This window comes from Hippichthys cyanospilos, chromosome 20 (genome assembly GCF_059441005.1).
Source record: "Hippichthys cyanospilos isolate Australia breed blue-spotted pipefish chromosome 20, RoL_Hcya_1.0, whole genome shotgun sequence".
Taxonomy (NCBI): domain Eukaryota; kingdom Metazoa; phylum Chordata; class Actinopteri; order Syngnathiformes; family Syngnathidae; genus Hippichthys; species Hippichthys cyanospilos.
In genome coordinates, this window is record NC_142388.1 from 9957501 (window position 1) to 9977087 (window position 19587).

At 43.7% G+C, this 19587-nt stretch overlaps 1 protein-coding gene across 1 annotated transcript in view; it reads right to left on the reverse strand.

Moving 5' to 3' along the window:
* The window catches only part of xkr6b (XK related 6b), a 27846-nt gene extending 9545 nt beyond the window's left edge, over positions 1-18301 (reverse strand). The window contains exon 1 of the mRNA XM_088403447.1: positions 17388-18301. Coding sequence (XP_088259573.1) covers positions 17388-17965 — 578 coding nt within the window. The 5' untranslated portion in view covers positions 17966-18301. The remainder of the gene's footprint in view (positions 1-17387) is intronic.
* Between the last annotated feature and the right edge of the window lie 1286 nt (positions 18302-19587).

A 19587-nucleotide genomic window follows, 5' to 3' on the forward strand; every position in this document is an offset into this window, starting at 1 on the left:
CAGGTATCAGCAAAGCTAATTTAATGGCATTATATGTATTTTACATTGTTCTTTTCAAATGAAGAGCAAATTAATTGGAACACGCGGCGACGTTATGCTGAATTGTTGGGCTGTCATCATTAAAAAGTTCACTCTTGAGCTTATAATATAGTTATATATCATAATTGTAATTTATAAACTATAAATAAAAATATAGAAATATAATTTAATAACTTTACAAAGCAAAATTCATTTTGCATATTAATTGTACATCTTTGGCATAGCTCTGGAGATTATAATATGATATCAGTTTAATAAAAATAAACATGCAAAAATATTTAACATAATTTAAAACATAAATAAATATCATACTGTTAAGAGGCTGATAGCTGAGGATTTTTTTTTACCATGAGTTAAACAATGGCTCTACATGAATATTTCATGATTACAATGATTGTCGATGAACGTGAAAATCGATCAGTAGTGGAGTCATTTTGACAGCTCAAGAGCAAAGGTCATACTTGCGCATGGACCTTGATTTGGACTTTGAAAATATGGACAAACGGCTCAAAAGGCTTTCTACAGAGGAGCATTTGAGAGCAAGCGCCCGCCCGCCTGCCTGTCTCGCTATTTTGCAGCGCCTTGGTGATGATGATAGATGCTCGCATCAGGAATGCAAATCAAGGAGGCGGCGCCCCCAACACACACACACACACACACACACAGGCACGTACCGCTGTACTTGTGAGGACATCCATTGAAAAAATACATGTCAGAGCCCTTAAACCAAACTTGAACCATCACAATACATGACCTAACGCTTACCCTAACTTCCAACAAAATCTAATTCAAAAGCAAGTTTTGACCCTCAAAAAAAAAAAGGTCCAGACTTGTGGATGCAACATGATGGTCATCAAAAGTGCAAAAAGACAGCAAAACCCGAAATTTGGTCCCATCAAGCGCCCTTAACCATAACCAGATTTCCTAACCCTAACCCTGAGTCTGACCTCAAGCAAAACCAGTTCTCTGGAATAATCAAATAAAATGACTGAGCCTTCAGTCAATATCACGACTGAGCCATTTTTGGCAGAATATATTCCTGAACCCTGAAAATACATTTTACAAGTGCATGCATGCTTTTTTTTATTGTATTTATTTTAGGCAAGGTGAGATACAACCAAAGATGTTAAAGAGCGTGACGACGCTGTTTAAGGATGACGAGATAAGGGACATCTTTGTCAAACGGCATTAGAAAGATGGGTGCCCCCCCCCCCCCCCCCACCCCGCCCCCCCACATTGACGCGCAGGCCATCCGTCATCATTGACACAGACGTCTCTGCGGAGGGACACGCTTCATAGTGCGCCACAACCTTTCCGGTAGAGTTCCACCAAGAACAAAAAAAAAAAAAGCAATTAAAAAGATAGCGTGTCACACATAAGGCCCGCGGGCTGGTTCTGGCCTGCAAAAGGCTTTCATGAGATGATTTTGTAGTCTAAAAATGAGCTGAATTTTTACATAAGTGTTTTGGGTTCCTTGTAGGCACCAACAAATCTGATTTCACGATATTTAATGTGACTTCAAACAAAATGAATGCCCATGTCAGACAGCGCATATATATGATGACGTTGGTGACAAGAACGGGAGGATTTTCTTTTCAACAAAATAAATGCATACTAAATTTTGCAAGAGTCACTGAAATGCAATTTCACAATAAATTGCTTCATTTTCGAATCCATGATCTCTTAATTTGAAAACTTTGAAATCATTTAGTTTAGTTATTTCACAAGTGAAAAAAATACAAATAAAAATTATATATATATATATATGTATATATATATATATATATATATATATATATATATATATATATATATATATATATATATATATATATATATATATATATATATATATATATATATATATATATATATATATATATATATATATATGGCAGACAAAATCAAAATTAGAGAAAAAGAAACCACAAGTCCGAGCTTCATGTTCCAATTGTTTTACTCTTAATTTGAAAATGAATACTGTCCCAGGCATAGCAAAACATGAATTTAGATTTGTTGATGCCTGCAGAAGCCCAGTTAAAATTTCGGATGAGGCACAACAGCACTGTTACTCATAAAACATTAACATTACTATTAATCATAAAACTGAAAAAAAAAGGATTTTCCATGAGGTGTAATCTTGAAACCCTCGACAAATAACACTTTCTCACGGCTGCTTCAGTTGCATCATGTTCCTGGAGTGTAACACATAAGCACACCGTGTCACTGCTGGGAAAAGCCCGATATTCGGCGCTGACCCGAGGGAACACCAACGGCTCCCGCTCCGGGCCCCGCCAAGTCTGCGACTGCGTCTGGAGTTGAAGCCGGGTCGTCTGAGGTCGCGCGTGGTTCACGCCGCAGTGGGGCTACTAAAAAATGATGCAGGAGAAATAAGGAGGCGTTGCCAAGGTAACCGTGCCTTTGCCGGGCCCGAAAAGGGACAGGCAGAATTCTGTGGATGGAGCTGAACGGATTGCCGATTCATCTCAGTCATGAAGTGGGAATTGAGCAAAAATAAAACTCGATATTGTAAAGACATCATTGAACAGACGGTATGGCATTAAAATGCGGTTGCTTCAAATCTATATTCATACCGCATTTATACAGTTGTGTTGGCCCATTCTTTGCAGAGGAGAATGAACGTATGCATGCGACTATTGTTATAATTGTCTCCATGTGTTGCTTCACCGTTTGTATTCAATAAGGAAAGTTCGCTTGCAAAAGCCAAACGTCGTGGTGACAAAATGAATGAAAGGCAAAGTCAAGGTACGGCTACAGTAAGTGTGCTTTTTTTGGAGTAGGGGACAACATGGTGGTGAACGAGTACATTTCAGGCTTAATGGAAGCGGAAAAAGTCGATGGTGAGACAACACCGCAACGTAGTGCTTTAACGGTGCCCCCCCGCCCCCGGGGGCGGCTAAGTGGTGGTAATCGGACGCCGACATGTTGCATGTCTGGGAAACGTGATGAATTGGAAGCACGGCGAGGGATGTAATGTAACGGGCGCCGAGCCAAGGCGTCCATTTCATTGAGCAAGCGCGTCTGCCCAGACCCAGACAAACAATAAAGCGCGTATTAGCGGAAAATATTCAATTACCATTGGCACGGGTGACGCGTGCATTATCCACAAATTGCCATGGGTTGGACTCATTCACTCATTCATTTTTTTTTTTAGATTTGCTATGCACATACGGCTCGTGGGCCGGTTCTGGTCCGCCAATTAGTTTATTCGATTTTGCGATACAAAGTATAAAAATAATAATGATCAAATAATAAAGAATAATAATGTTAGCCTGTCTATGTTGTTTTTCATGTTAGCATTAAGCTAAAACGCTCCAAAGGCTAAATGATCATACGTTTATTTTCACAGCAAATTATTGCTGGCGGGTATCTTGAGAACGGGGTCACTCGTATCTCTAGTTTGATGTGGGGGAGCTTTTATGAAATGAATTCCTCGTTTCTTCCTGCAAGAAGCGTGTCAAAAGTAGGACAGTGGAGGAGAGAGCGGCTTGGCCAGGTCTTGGAAGGACCACACCAGCAGCTGTTTTTACTCCGCCGTCCTCTCGGGGACGGCGGTCAGGACCTCACTAATGCTTTGCTTCAGCTTCCGGGAAAACCAGGAGAAGGAAGAGGGCGTGCCGTGTCTTAAGGTCAGCGGTGGGCGGGGCGTTTGCCGCTCGGGCCTTCTGTGCGCTCACAGCCGACCACGCCACCAATAGCGCGTTGCGATTATAGAAGTTAAAATGACTAAAAATGTGAGCTATTTCATACAGCTTTTTACAGAGCAATATCAGGATGAATACGCAACTCGAGTAGTCACCAATACCGGGAACTGATACCACTAATACTTTTATTTCCCAAACTTCCCCTAACCCCGCCAAAACCAATGCCATGATTTTAAAGACCTATATATTACAATATAGCATTTTCTTCAAAATTTCATAAAATGAATAGCTATTTTTTTACTCTCCAATTTTGGAATTGTAATCATCACATGTAACGAAAATTAAATCACTAATGACAATGTGCATCAATAAAAAACTGAATCCAATTTTTGCAAACAATAACACCATTTAGAAATTTGACGGTGCCCTCCCGAAGCAAATGGCCCTGATTTGCGTTAATGCTAGCGGCGGCCGCAGCTCGCACTCAAGTGAGCGTTAGCAGTTCCGTCTGACGGCTTGACGATGACGGCGCGTTGAGTGGCGAGGCCGCGGGGAGAGCGCCCGCCCGCTCGTCTTTTGACAGCTGCCATGTGCATCAGTCAGTGCGCGTATTGAAGAATCTGTCGCCGCTAAATACAACACAAATCAGTCAAAAGCTTGCAGAGCCATATTTGACTTCCAAAGACAAATGCTGCACGCCAGGACACTTTATTTACATCAGGGGTACTCAATACGGTCGAACGGCGGGATAGTTTTAGTCGATTGCGTGACATCGCACGACATGGGTTTTCCCACCAAAATGTGAGAACTTGTAGTGGTCACAGTAAGTAGCCATTGCTGTGGTGAAAAGTAGAGGTAGGCGGGGTCACGGTAGATAGTAGGGGCGGAGCTACATGGTGTCCAGTAGTGATGGGGAAATGAAGCTTCCAATTTGTGCCTTTCCCTTCTGGCCGTTCCATTGGCTGATTTAATCACATGACGGCTCCTCACGGGGCAGTAACGACGTTCGGTGAACAACACAATGGGTTTCCGTGTTTACAGCCGCTCCGCAGCGCTCAGTGTTCTCATAACTTCCGCTTGCTGTTTGCGCCCGCGAAAGCAGTTCATTATTATACTTCACATGACAAAATCATCTCGCCGGCCGGATCGAAGCCGTTTACGGAGCAGAATTGGCCCGCGGGCCAGTATGTTTGACACCCCTGGGTTAGAACGAGTAAAATAATCATTCAAACAACACAAGTGCAATTTATCATAAAACGGAGCTATTCAGAGCGAATCCGTCGACGGGCAAAGCTTGAGTCACCGCCGGCCATCTGTTCCCATGAACCCACGCGGCAACAAGACGCCTGATTGGTCGAGCGCATCGGCAAACATGTTTACAACATTTGTCCGCAAGGTCGCTCGAAACCTGTGAATTTCTACAACCTCTTTTTTTATTGCGCTTAGAAAAATCCTGTCAACGGAATAATCCAATAATCATTTGACCCAATAATTCACTGAAATAATGACGTGTTTTTCACCGCCGAATTATGCTCCCCTAAACATCTGCGAGGAGGATAATGAGGCATCCAGGAGCGTGAGGTCTCCTCCCCGAATTTTGGGAGCGGACCGCATCAAATGGCTTAGCGGTGGCTGACACACTTTCATCAAAGGCAAAGCGAGCGGGAGAAAAATTGCCTGTGAAAGGTCCACTTACTTGACTAAAGTAGGCCTGCGAGCGCTGCAAAGTGCAAACAGCGCAAACGCAATCCAATGTGCTTCATAAAAAGAAAAAAAAAAGAACAGGAGGAAAGACATTTCTGACGGGAGGCTAAATATACTCACAGGCCGCTTCAGCGGCTTCAGTTTCATCAAAAGGGATTCGCCAAATCAATAATTCATGTCCGTTCAGCTGTTATCACTAGGTCTATGGCAATTCAAGTGTATGTTATGATTATAATCATATTACGAGCACGAGATAAATCACATCACTTCTGCTAGCTTAGTGCTAACACGGAACGTAAAGCGCCGTAAACAAGCCAACAAAACCAGCATCCATCTTACTGTGGTTACAAACAACCATTCAAACTTAGTCTACTTTGACTACTTGTACTACCCTATTGGGCGGGGCAATAAATCAAAATAAATTGATTACCGTAATCCCACAAATAAAACACAATTGTGCATAGGACGCGCACTTAATTTTAGGGTTAAATTCCGGTACTTTAATGTTATCACTGAGACGATGGCAATTCAAGTGAATGTTATGATTCTAATCATATTACGAGCACGGGGTTAGCTAAATCGCATGACCTGCTAGCTTACTGCTAACACAGAATGTGAAGCGCAGCAAATAAGCTAACAAAACCAGCATCAATATTACGGAGGCTACTATTCAAACTTAGTGTATTATGATTACTGGTACTACTACAGTGTTAGGCAAGGCGATGAACTGAAAATATTTGATTCAAGTAATTTCCCAATATAGGATGTACCCTTCCATTCTATATTGGGAAATTACTTGAATCAAATATTTTCAGGAGGAATAAAGTTAAATATTACTTTACATTATATTATATATATTATATATTATTATATATATTATTATTATTACATTATATTATATATATTATATGTAATATAATAATATTACATTATTATTATTTAATATTATTAAATGTTACGGTGTATAGAACGTTTGCCAACAATGTTATTAATCTCATCTTTTGTAAATTCTACAGGTTTTCTTGTGTTCATAACCATAAATTATGTATTTGTTGTAGATTAAGATAAATGCATTTCACATTTCCCACGTGAGAGGTCGGTGAATGCCACGCCAATGTAACACTGAATTTGGTTGGACGTTGGTTCAACATACTCGCTTTTTTTTTCTTAAAACAACGCCGTAACAACCTCGGATGACACGAGCCGCTGTTAGCTGTTAGCCGCTAATCGACGTCCGCCTTCTAGCTCGTCCCATTACGGAAACTATTGTCCGTAAGAATATGGCCAATATAAAAAATGCAAACCTTCCTCGAATAGTGTCGGATGAAAAAAAATGGATTCAAACAAATTGCTTGATGCCAGACTGTTTGAAATTTCTTCCGAGGCTTCTTCAAAGAGGACGTTCCCTTCAAACTGCCGCGTCCTATCGAACCGCGCGTGTCGAAGCTTTGAAGAAAGCCGCGGCGCCAACTGGTCAATAAGTCATTAGCTAAGGCTTCGCTTGTTCACGCTCACCTTGGGAGGATATGAGATGCCGCAACACTGAAAAAATATACATATCAAAAAACTAATTTTGCATTTTTTAGTCATAGGCGCTAGTTATGGGTTGCTTGGCTGAAAAAAAAATTCACAGGAGCTACATCATTAAAAAACACATAGGATTAGCCTGCAAAAAAAGTTGTTCCTCAAATTTAGAAAGTTGCTCCAATGGAGTAGATGATGAGCAAAACTGCTCCAATAAGAGAGAAAAAAAACGGAATTCCCTTCATCACTCGCCATTAAAAGCACAACCAAGACAAAAACGCAGAAGAAAAGAGTCCTCGGGTCGATCCGTGCCGTCGGCTGGGTAAGTGCCGGCGGTGCGACGGCCCGCTGGGCGCCGTCTCGCATCTGACAAGTCCTTCATAAAGCTGCGCACTTGGACCTCGGCGGGAGGCCGTCCGGCTGACACCACGCTGCTATGGCAACAACAATGGGAGCGCAAGTTACATTGGTGTTTTTTTCTGGAGGAAAACTTTGCTCTTCTTGGCTATCGGCTGAAGTCGTAGTTAACCTTTTGCGAACATTCTCTCGTTCGGGGTGTCAATTTCATTTTTATGGTGGCCTTTTTCTAGCGATGCGGTTCGAGTTCATTTCACCATAAATAACATGAAGTTTCGCAACATCCATGTTTCACTAAGTTTATGATTGTGTGTATATACCAAAAGAACACAATTAATAACCGGTGCACTCTTAATTGAATCAGCTGGAGAGAACAGAACTTTTACATGTGCTCACGATTTTGATCATTTTAATAATATTCCTGCGCGTGAACAAGGATTCACTCGGACTTTGGTTGAGCCCGCTCGCTTCTTTTATTGAAAATAATGCTGTAACTACCTCAGCTAACACGAGCTGCTGTTAGCTCTGACAAGCACTTAAAAAAAAATAATAATAAATGTTAATTTACTGTTTATAGGACGCACCCATACTTTTGGCCTTCATTTTTGGGAAAAAAAGTGCGTCTTATATTTGGGGAATTACCATATGTATTTCAACTCATCTCCAAATGACTTGGTCTGTGTAATTAAAAAAAAAAAAAAAAAAAAAAAACTAAAGAGGGAATGGAAATTGACAATGTGCAACGTTTTATTTGAACTTCATGTCCGGCGCATTGCTGCCGGGTGAGGTCGGCTTGGCCCATTTAGTTATGTAGGCCAACGCATCCATCTTTCAGTCTTTCTTGTCAACCTTGGACTCCTTTGACCTCCTTTTTGCCAATGAGCAACTCAAACAGTTTGAACATACTTGCTAATGCATTCAAAGTTCCAAGTTCCTTTCATAGTATTGTGTTACATTAGGACCGATTGTTATACCAACAGTATTGTAGGCTAAATGCAAAAAAAAGGAGCATTTTTTTCCCCAAATGGATTTAGTGTGATTGAAGGATTCATTCCTAATACCATATTTTCCTGACTATAAAACACACCGGATCATATAAACACATCCACAAAATATTGACAGATAATGTATTTTTGTCATATAGGCAGCTCTGGACAATAAGCCACAACTTTAACCACAGATGCAAGGTGCAAACATTGCAAATGTTTTTTTCATTTTTATTTAGCAGAATACACAGTAAGTATTACTTGAGAAGTTTATTTTAGAAATAGGAGCAGCACCAACATATTTATAACGCGACATACTTGAATTGTTTGTATGCTGTACCAACACAAGAGTAACATGCCTGGTTGCATTTACTTGCGGAGCAGGCCCCCGAAACGTCATTATTTTGGGTGCATCCCATGCGGCCCAATAACAGTTGATCCATGGACCGGTACCAGGTTGTTGGTCTATACTGCTTAAGCTTTCCTGCTATCGGATTGATTATTCTGCCCATTCCAAGTCTGCTTCTGATTGTGAGAATTTTTTTGATGCAACACATTTTTCTTCATTCTCCGCATATGCGCGGTTCTCACACTACTTAATGGTTCCTCCGCAGAAAAAAAAACGGAGAGAGAAAAGCATCAGTGAGATATTTTCAGCCAGCGTGTCTGAATGGATTAGTCCGGCATTCCTTCAAGGGATATGGCGGACCAAAGCTCCCCTTCCCTTCCCTTCCTTTCCCTTCCCTTCCCTTCCCTTCCTTTCCTGCATATAAATGAGTCGCAAGGCTACAATTAAGAGCAGGCGGCGTCAGCGCAGCGAGCTGTCCAGGAACACCAGAGCCGGCTCACGCAAGGACGGACTTCAAGGTCATGCGGTGCAAATGACCCATTTCTAACCTCCACGGCCGCCGCGCTGTCCTCGTTTTGCGTTCGGCAGTAAGTGGATTTCCACTCTTCGGAGTTTTCGTGCGCCCAGATTAGCGGGATGTCTAATCACGGAGCCTTTTGAAATGAGCTTAATTCGTCCGGCGCCTTCTTTTGGGAATTGGATCATCCGCGCCGGCGTTGTCAAATGCTTTTTAGCGTACAGCGCGTGCCGCTTTGACTTACAAGCTAATTGCTTCTGCCGTCGAGCTCGGAAGTCCAAATTGGAGGTGAAGAGGAATTTTACGTGACCGATTTCTATACCTGGGTGAAGGTCTGGGGAGCATTTCCCCAAATAAAAGACACACTTTTTTTTTCTCTCTAAAAATGACACCCTATAATTTATAAACTAGGGGTTCTCAAACTTTTTGGAGTCAAGTAATTTTTCCAAGGACCCCCATTGCAAAAATTTGCGGAAACAAAACCGAAATCCGCAAAGTTGAGAATGAACTCTCATCACCTTTGTTTTAGTGTGTTTTGTTTAAAAAAAGAAACACGTAAAATCAACATTTCAGTCTCTCCACCCCAAAAAATCTCATATTTCCTAAAAAATGTAATTGCCAACATGCCAAACAAGATTTAATTTCATTATTTCATTTCTCGGCATGTATTTGACTGTAGAAAATTTCCTGATACGGCCCCTTCAGACTGTGTTTATGTTTCATAAGTATAAACAGCATAGAGTTGTCAACGAGTGTACTTTCGCTTCGCTGCCCTATGTCCTCCTTCTTTTGAGGACAAGGAGGATTGTAGTAGGCCGACCTTGAGCTGGATGTCAAGAGTATCAAATAAACGCTCAAACAGCTCGCCCTAGGTCAAGTGCGCTAGCGCGCGTGGAGAGAGGAACAAGAAGCTGACAACGTAAGGCGTGCACGGATAAGACAGGATGAAGGATGTATGAGGGAGATAAACCCCGCCCGAAAGAAAAAGGATCCCGAGGGCATAATATTAACCCCTGGGTGATTTTTCACTAGCCTGGCGTTATAATCACCCAACTTGGGCTGATAATGAAAGGCTCATAACGTCATCAATATATGAATAAATTTTTACTTTCAACCTCTCAAAATGTTCTGTGGCATCAGCCCTGTAGTACATACATCATTTTATTTGGGCGGGTTACGCCCTCTTTTATGCACAAAAATTGTCAAAATGTGGTGATGGCAAAAATAGCTATGCTGTATATTTATATATTTAGGAAATTGAAGTAGGGTTATTTATTATGTCATAGAGTATTATGACTTTTGAAGACTTTTGCAGTATGGGAGTCCAATTCGGGCTTAATCCAAAAATTGGCGGAAATGCACGACAAAACATCGGGTTTTCAATATGTTCGAAATTGACAATATTTCCAATTTTGAATGGCAGTAAATGAGCCCGACATGGGCTAAATTTGGGCCTACCTCTCGACCGTCCCTTTGCAAGCATTTAGAAGGGACGTCAGCGTGGCATATTGAAAGTCGTCCTATTTTGACAATCTACGCAGTACTGTATTTTAGCCTCCAGGTGTTTTTTTTGGGTGCTTTTTCTTTGATATCACACATCAAAAACATGAAAAAGCTCAAGTTTGGTTCAAATTTCCTCAGCGGTAAAAGGCTGACAGCTTTAGCTTTGTTTATCGCTTGTAGGTTAACGCGCTAGCTTAAGCGCTGATGCGCGGAACGTGAAGGAAGACGGCACAGTGGAAAACAACACACCTGGGAAAAACTAAAAAGAAAGAAAGCAAAAGGACGCTAATGGCTGACAGCGTTAGTCCCAGTTTTCGCTTGTTGCGTTGTATTAACGCGCAAGCTTAACCGCTAATGGACAGAAAGTGAAGGAAGGCGCACACCTGGGAGTGGAAGCGCCGTCTCATTCAGCAGACAAGACAGCATATTATGGAAGACGTAATGGGAGAACAACTAGCATGAAAAATGGCCTTAGCGCGCAAGACTTCGCAACTCTCAGTGGCCTAATAATCGCTTTCTCCACTGGCATTTTGGGGATGAAAAATGGCGGCGGGACAAGGGTTTACATAGCAGCGAAGTCCAAATTTGCTGCTGAACGGGTTAGCTAAATGCTGGAAACTTTCGTAAAGAACGACAACCGTGATGTCATTTGCGGTGTCTCTACGCAATGTTGATATTGATCCAATGTCACAGAGGTCTCCAACTGCCGGTTTGCCACCCAGTACAGATCCGTGGGTCAACTGTTACCAGGCTAGCGTTTGTGTTGTTTTGCCCCCTCTTTTTGAGGAACTGATCTCATTTCCAAGCTGCGTTACGATAGGATGATTGAATCACATGACACCTCCGGCTCACGGGGCGACGACGACGTCAAGTTCGAAAGACGCTCGCAAGTGTTCTCCTAACCACCACTTGCTGCTTGTGCCTGCCAAAGCTTGGCTTGTGAGTTGTTTTACTATATATTTTTGTCTGGTTTCGGTTTTACAAAATATAACCGTCAGAGATTGAAGACAAGCGTAAACAAGTGAAATCTACGCCGGCCTCTATTGCTATCAGTTAACGTGTGTTCACACTGACATAAGAATAGAACTATTTCTGTTTTCTGTGTTATCCGAGTATGAAAGCTGTTTTATTTTGAAACAAAAAAGAATCAGCTATCAGACAGTATTCCAAGCTGCAAAATCAACTCACTTGCGGAGATAGAGCGTCCAGCAGTTTTTCACCCATTCCATTTTGGAGGCGTGGCTAAAACGCTGCCGATTGACGCATGCAATTATTTGGACAGTCGTCAGCCAATGTTGGAAAACATCACGCCCGAAATTAGATTTTACCCGGGAGAGGAAAAAGAACCACCAACAGCTTTTGTGATGACGGAGGATGGAAGTGATGCGCTCGCTCCAGCTGCCAACCGGCCCCGCACACACACACGCACGCACGCACACACGCAGGAAAGTGAACAAACAGCACATACTACAAAGTCAATAGCGTCTCATCAGTAGCCAAGTGCCACAAAGCGTGCAGGCGACAAATGTAGCCAGAAGAGAAAGCCGCTGTAAACACGCTAATACGCTCGCAAGCCAAAAAGCGAAAATATGGAAATGCACATCACTCACATATGTACCAGGGAGTTATTAAAAAAAACACAAACACTCTTGCAAGACTGGTAAAACAATATTTGAAAAGGTTTAGAGGCAAGTCTAGTTTTGGGTGTTTGGGAGTGGGGTGGCTATAAAAGCGGCCAGTTTGTTGGTCACTCAGCCGGGTTGCAGGGTCAGTTGAGGTTGTTGCCATAGCGACGTGTTTTTGGTGCGCAGAAAGGGAAACCAGACGGTCATGCTGCTCGGGCAGACATCCCAATTAAACCTCCAAAACTGTCCAATTTTTGTACACTGTAAAAAACGATTTTTGTTTAAGGTTGTATCATAGTCCTTTAAAGTACTCATACTCATTTAAAGTTGTTTTAATGTATATAAATAAATGCAACAATCACATTTTTTAACGTGTATATATATATATATATATATATATATATATATATATATATATATATATATATATATTTATGTTATTGTAAGAATTTAGTTATCTAGTTTAAATGTGATGATGCACTTAAATAAAATAAATAACAGGCAGCTATTAAGACGCCTATGAAAATTGCTTGCATGCAAAAAAAAATGGCAGAAAAATCAAGGATTATCAAAAATTTCTCCTAGGTGTGGGTGTGGCCATAGAATGATGGGGGGGGGGGGGGGGGGCAGGAACAGTCAAATAAGGAGAACCTGTCTGGCCTTGTGTACTTCTTTCCAAAAATGACCAATGCAGCAGTTAATTGTGAACAAATTACCGCTTGACCTAGAACATGTTTGGTCCAAATAAGCTCTCAAAAAAAATAAGGGGGGGGGGGGGGGGGCAGCAGGGGAGGCATTCATTGTCCATTTTGTGCAGCAGCTCAGTCGCTGATGCGAATCGCCTCCAGAAAGAGGACGAGAAAATGTGAAATCCAAGCAAAGTGCGTGAATGTGTTGTGAGTGTGCATCACAAGGTTGCATCCCTGGGGTAGGAGGTGCGTACACACGCAAACGCACACATACACACATTCTCCCCGCGTGTGACACGCATGCTAATGGCACATCTGCGCATAATACCGTGTCGTCTGCTGGCCTCGGCTTGAGAGTGCAGCGTCAAGGCGACGTGGACGACGGGCTCTTTAATCACGGGCGCTAAATATAGCCGCGCGGACCGAGCCCGGTCAAGGCTACACCTGCAAAAAGCAAACCGGCCCAACCGTCGCGGCCCCGGGCCCACCCCCGTGTCATCGTCAACTCTCCGGCAACCCTGCGATTGATTACATCACCGTCTGCCGTCAAACGAAGGACGCATCTGCGTGATGGACGCAGCCTTCATTTTGGGCTCGATTCTGGTATTTTCTATATAGGACACACCAAGAGTTTGGCGACAATATCAAAACTAGAGCAAAACAGAATCAATCTCTTCTTGTGTTCATATCTCTAAGAACACGGGTGTCAAACATGCGGCCCATGGGCCGGTTCTGGACATTGAATGGGTTCAATTTGGCCTGTGCGATGATTCTGTAATGTAACGTAGGCCAAACATATGGCCTGCGGGCCGATTCTGGCCCGCAAATGGGTTTAATCCAACACGCCAGATGATTTGCCAAAGTATAAAAGTGAGCCGATTCGATTTAATAAATGAAAAACTTGCCGAGGGTGTCCCCCGGCTACTGCTCAATACAGCAACCCTAGTGAGGATAAACGGCTATAGAAAACGAATGGATGGACAGAGTTCTGCTCCGGTGTATATGTCTGTCATACTGCCCCCAGTGGCCAGAGTGTGCGCACCGACCGGAGCAGCATAACGGCCATTGATGACAAACAAAAATAACATTTGAGATGTGCGCTTCCTTTCTGCGGGCGAGCTAATCGCTGACAGAAGTGACTTTTCAAACACCGGTCGCCCGATCTTCGCGTGCGCGCTTGTTTATTTGCCGTGAAATTGCAGCATGCTGCGTTTACAGGAGAGACGCTGGCCTCTCGCGGCCAAATTGCTATAATTGCCAATTATTCTGCCTTTCCGGACGATTGTGACAAATCGGAAGGGAAGAAATGGAACCGGTCCCGGGGTGGAGCCGTTCTGTTGAGGGTTTCCCTTCAAACTTCGCAGGCTAATTTGCCGTCGAGCCGATTAAGCCGTCCGTGGCGCCACCAGGAGATTTGCGCCTGGCGCTGTGCAACAGAGCAGGATTAAAAGACGCTAGCGGAACCCTCGCTTGCTGGGGGAAAAAAAAGAAAACGCAGCATGATGCCAGTCTTGGGCCAGCCGCAATGCATGCTGGGAAGGCGGCTAATTGATTGTGGAGGTGAAGATAAAAGTGAGTAATGAGACATGACTGCTGTCAGCTCTCCAGCGTGATTTCCTCTCCTAATGAAGTCGCAACTTTCACGCTAAGCGATGCTGATACCTGAGATGGAAGCGCAAAATCCAGGCAGGCGAAACCAGCCAATTAGCAAGCATCCGGACGGGTCACAATATTAGGGACACCTGCAGAAAGGTTTTTTTCATCATGCTAAGACGGAGCTTCTCAAACGCGTTTTGGGAACAATGACCCCCCAAAAAAAAGACTTGAAATAATAATAATAATAATAATAATAATAATAATATGGATATATTTGTAATATATACCTATAATAAAACGTTAAAAATATAATAATATTATATATTTAATGTTGTTATTAATTAAAATTAATAAATATAAAACAACATTATATACTATATACAGTAAATATATATATATATATATATATATATATATATATATATATATATATATATATATATATATATATAATATATGATGTATGGAATAATACATATTACCGTGTATATGTATATATAATAACATATCAAGATATATAGAATAATATTTAATAATAGTAATAATAATTTGTCTTGTTCACAGGAAAATTGTGCCACTATTGACTATACATCCCTGTGTATTTTTACAAAATAATGGGAGACAACCTTTTGCAATAGTCACTTTAAAACAAATTAGCAATAGCTTGTTTCATGTTCCAATTAATGTGCTCTCGATTTGAAAAATAACTCACACATTTACAAAAATATTGTCTCAAATTGACTTGATGTTTTTATTTTATTTCATCATTGTTTTACAAACGTGTGTGTCTGGTTTTATTTTGGGTTTAATTCCATTGCTGACCATTAGGTGGTGGCATACAACATGTTTGACACTAAATTAGAAAGAAAAAGAGTCTGTTTTTTTTATTTAAGATTATCCTGTGTAATCCTGCTTTTTTCACCTACAGAAAGTCATGGCTGTTGACTCATTTTATGAGGACGTGATTAATCATATATATTATGAGATGATGAATTTGCACAATACAATTATGAAAGAGCTGTGTTTTAAGTGAAGCCCATTTGTTTTACTAGTGTGTTAAACGCTTTGATTTTTTTAATCTGTTTTCCTTGAAGCCAAGAGTGTGTGTGAGTGTGTGTGTGGGGATGTGTGTGAATAATGACAGAGGGCTCACTCACAGGGTCGCTGCTTGCCCCTCGGGCACGATCCGTCTGGCTGCCCGTTGGGGGCGGGGTCAAAAGCCGCTCGTGTCAGCTTAGTTTAGTCGGAGTTCAGCGAAAGGCTAACAAGCCGATATGGAGATTATTGGCCGGCCGCGAGACCACCGCCGCATCAGGCGGCATATGATACCGTATTAGAAAAGAGGGATTACACACACACACACACACACACGTACACACACTTATACACGCTCACAGGCTTTGTCCATACTACAGGTCAATTCACATTTGTTTTTGTTTTTGCCTGTATATAACGTGTCCGGATTTCCTGTGTCAATGTGAAATTGAAAAACGTGAAAAATATGTGAATTCAAATCTGACCCTGGCTACACTGGATGTGTATAGCAGGGGTGTCCAACTCGATTTAGCTTGCGGGCCGCATGAAGGAAAATCCATTCACAAGTGGACCGGACCAATAAAATCATAGGATATATTTATACAAGTTTACAACAACAACCTTAGATTTATTGTTGTTTTCAATATTGTCCAAAACAGCACAAGCACAATATCATTATTCATTGTTAAACATTAGCATTACTATTAATTGTAAAACAGTTCAAGTTTTTCATTCACTGGAAAAAAAAAATCATCTTATTTTTATACTTTACATTACAAAATCATCTCGCTGGCCGGATTAAACTCGTTCCTGGGCCAGAACAGGCCACGTGTTTGACACCCCCGGCCGAACTGCATTATATTAGCCCTCCATTTCCACTGTATATGCTATAACATATAAGCATATTTGGTTCCAGCAAACAAAGGGGTTTCATCCGGCCCGTGGGCCATATCTTTGACACCACATGCGTATAGAATTCAGATACATACTCGATGTGAGGGCTTATCCAAGCTACACTTAATCAAAAGGCCACGCACGCTGTGGGAACATTACGTCACTAATGACAGCACGCATCCATAAAAAACTGAACTTGACAAAGGCACGTTTCTGAATGACGTGATTTAGCATTACGTTGCCTGATGTTCCAATCCATTTGCTCTAGATTTGAAAAGAAAACTGTCCTACAGTATTCACGTCACGGTATTAAGAAGCAATCCATGAGATTTGCCGGTGCCTGCAGCTCCTTTGTCGGAGTTCAATGTATGCCCCAAAGAGACTTCACGTACCCCCATTTGAAAACTGCTGATTTTGGAGATGGCAAATTTTATTTGAATGTGAAAAATGGCTCGAGTAATTAGACCTCGTCCACCAGAGTGTCACAACATCTGTCCAAGCATGGATTATCGAATGGAGGGTCAAAGATGCCAGCATTGCAGAAGCCACAATGACATCATGTCTGTGAGGGGGGTTGGGGGGTGGGGGGGGGGGGTGGGGGGGGCGGGGATGCGTGAGAACAGATGCTTCGCCCGGAGTGTTAAAAAACCTAATTGGAGTCTTTCATTTCATGCAGTTTAGAGGAAAGACATATTCGAAGACACTTCACACGAGCGAGCGCGCGCACACGCACTTTTACCCCCCTGCACAAAAGCGCAATGGCGCAATGTGGTCAAGCGTGCACGACGCAGCCGCAAACGAGGATTTCGGTTGCGTTCTCTCGGCGACCGGTGCCACGGGTTATTCGAGGTGACGGGAGCGCACACTCGCGCACGCGCGCGCGGGGCCCGGAGGCGGCTCCTACCTCCACACCTGTCCCATCTGAAAGACGTGCAGCAGGCTCTGCCAGAGCCACACGGACATCCGGCAGCAGCGGTCCCGCTGCAAGCCGGCGGTGGCGGCGGCTCGGCGCCCGCTCAGCCCCTGCACGGAGCCCAGCGCGCCCTCCGCGTAGTCCTGCACGAACCACCTGAAGCTGAGGATCTGCACCAGCACCGAGGGCACCAGCGCCAGGAAGAGCGTGACTCCCGACCACAGGAAGTGGCGTCCGCGGTAGTAGTGCGCCGCCAGCCACACGTCGCTGCCCACGTCCCAGAAGAAGACGAGCAGAGCCAGCACGATCCACAGGCAGTCCAGCCACAGGCGCCGCTCCCCGCGCTCGTCCCGCGGCCGCGCCGCCTCCCGCCGCCGGGCCCGCAGGTAGCGCAGGCAGGCGCTCCGGCATCCCCAGTAGCACGACGACGTGTTGCAGCAGTGGCAGATGTGGAATGAGCTGCCGCCGCCGCCGTCGTCCGGCCCCCCCTCGCCGCCCACCGCCTCGTCCAGGTCGCGCAGCTGGGCGAAGCCGCTGACCATCCCGCGGCCGTCCGACTTGGCTGCCATCTTGGCTGGCCCCCAACACACCTGTGTCGCACCCGGGGCCCCGGCGCCATCTACCGAGCGCCGCCGCGGCTCGGCCGGACTCGGGCTCCCGCTCCGGCTCCGGCTCCGGGCTGGGGCTGGGGTGGCGCGCGCGCGCCGCCGCGAGCCCCGCGGACGCGGCGCATTCCCCCCGTGTCGCGCCTCGGCCGGCTTCTCTGCGGGTTCGAGCGCGTGCGGCGATTCCCGAAGGGCCGTCTCATCCACCCCGCTGCATCCTTCCCTTCCTCCGGCTGCAAGCCGCCGCCGCCGCGCCTCCTCCTCCGCCGCCGCCGCGTCCCTCCACTGGCCCCGCAGCTCGCCGACGTAATCCGGCCCCTGCCGCTGCCCCCTCCCCCTCTCATCCGGGCGCCCCTTCTCCCTTTCGAACGTGGTTGCCATCTAGCGTTTCGTTTCAAGTCCGCCTGGCCGCAAACACCTGCATACGCCCCAAAAAGTACATTTGCTGTCATTTCGACCTTGGAATTTCACATCATTCCAAATTGAACGGCCACCTTTTTCTCGGGAAAAAAAATCCAATCACAAACTTACCGCAATTCCTCAAATATAAGATTTGTGTTCTCTAATCGCTGAACTCTTAAATGAATCAGATGGAGACATCAGAATTTTGACGTGATCTCTCATTTCTGCGCGCAAACATGGAGGGACTCAGACGTTGGTTCAGCCTGCTCGCTTCTTTTACTGAAAATAATGCCGTAAGAAATTCAGCTAACACGAGCTGCTGTTGTCCGAAAAAGACACTGGCGGCCAACAGCTAACTGTCGTCCTCCTGTTACTGTAATTAATTGTGAATTGTGAATGGTACGGAGCAAATAAATAATCTTTTTTTTTAAGTTTGTAACCCTTTATAGGATGCACCCATACTTCCTTCATTTTGGGAGAAAAAAAAGTTAATCTTATACTTGGGTAATTACGGTATAGATGGCCACCTTGCAGACAAATTCCTTCCAAATTGCGGCCCGCCATCCTTTTTCAGTGGCCTTTGGCATACAAAATACAAAAAAGGAGATTTTGAAACAGGTGCCGGGATAGCTCAAGAAAGAAAAAAGAAATGTATTCATCATTTTGCAATGGAGACATCATACAAAATTTAGGATAATTTGCTTCATGTTCCAATTAATTTGCTCTTAATTTGAAAACTAGACTAGACTAGAGGACTAGAGTTTGACACATGTGTCCTCCAGCAACAAAGTAGCTCAGGATGACCTTCATTTGGTAGAGCAGTATGTCTTTTTTTTTTTTTTTGCATTTGATCCTTCCACCACCACACTATACTCATTTGTCTTAAAAAAAAAAAGAAAGAAAAAGTAAAAATACCACCAGGCTCTCCCGGAGAACAGGAGGCAGCCAAATGGACAGACGTGACTCACACAGAAGAAGCAGAGCGAAGGCAAGTATTTTTTTCGAAGCAGGTTTTTTTTCAAATCCCACTGTTCCGGAATAAATGTCAAACAGTGCCATGAATCGATTGCTATTGCTGAGTGCAGACAGGCTGCAAGTCAATCAAGCAAATGCTCATTGCACATCAAACCCAATGGAGCATCCACAAAAAGGCCCACAAAAGGCTGCACATTCTCTTACTCGCT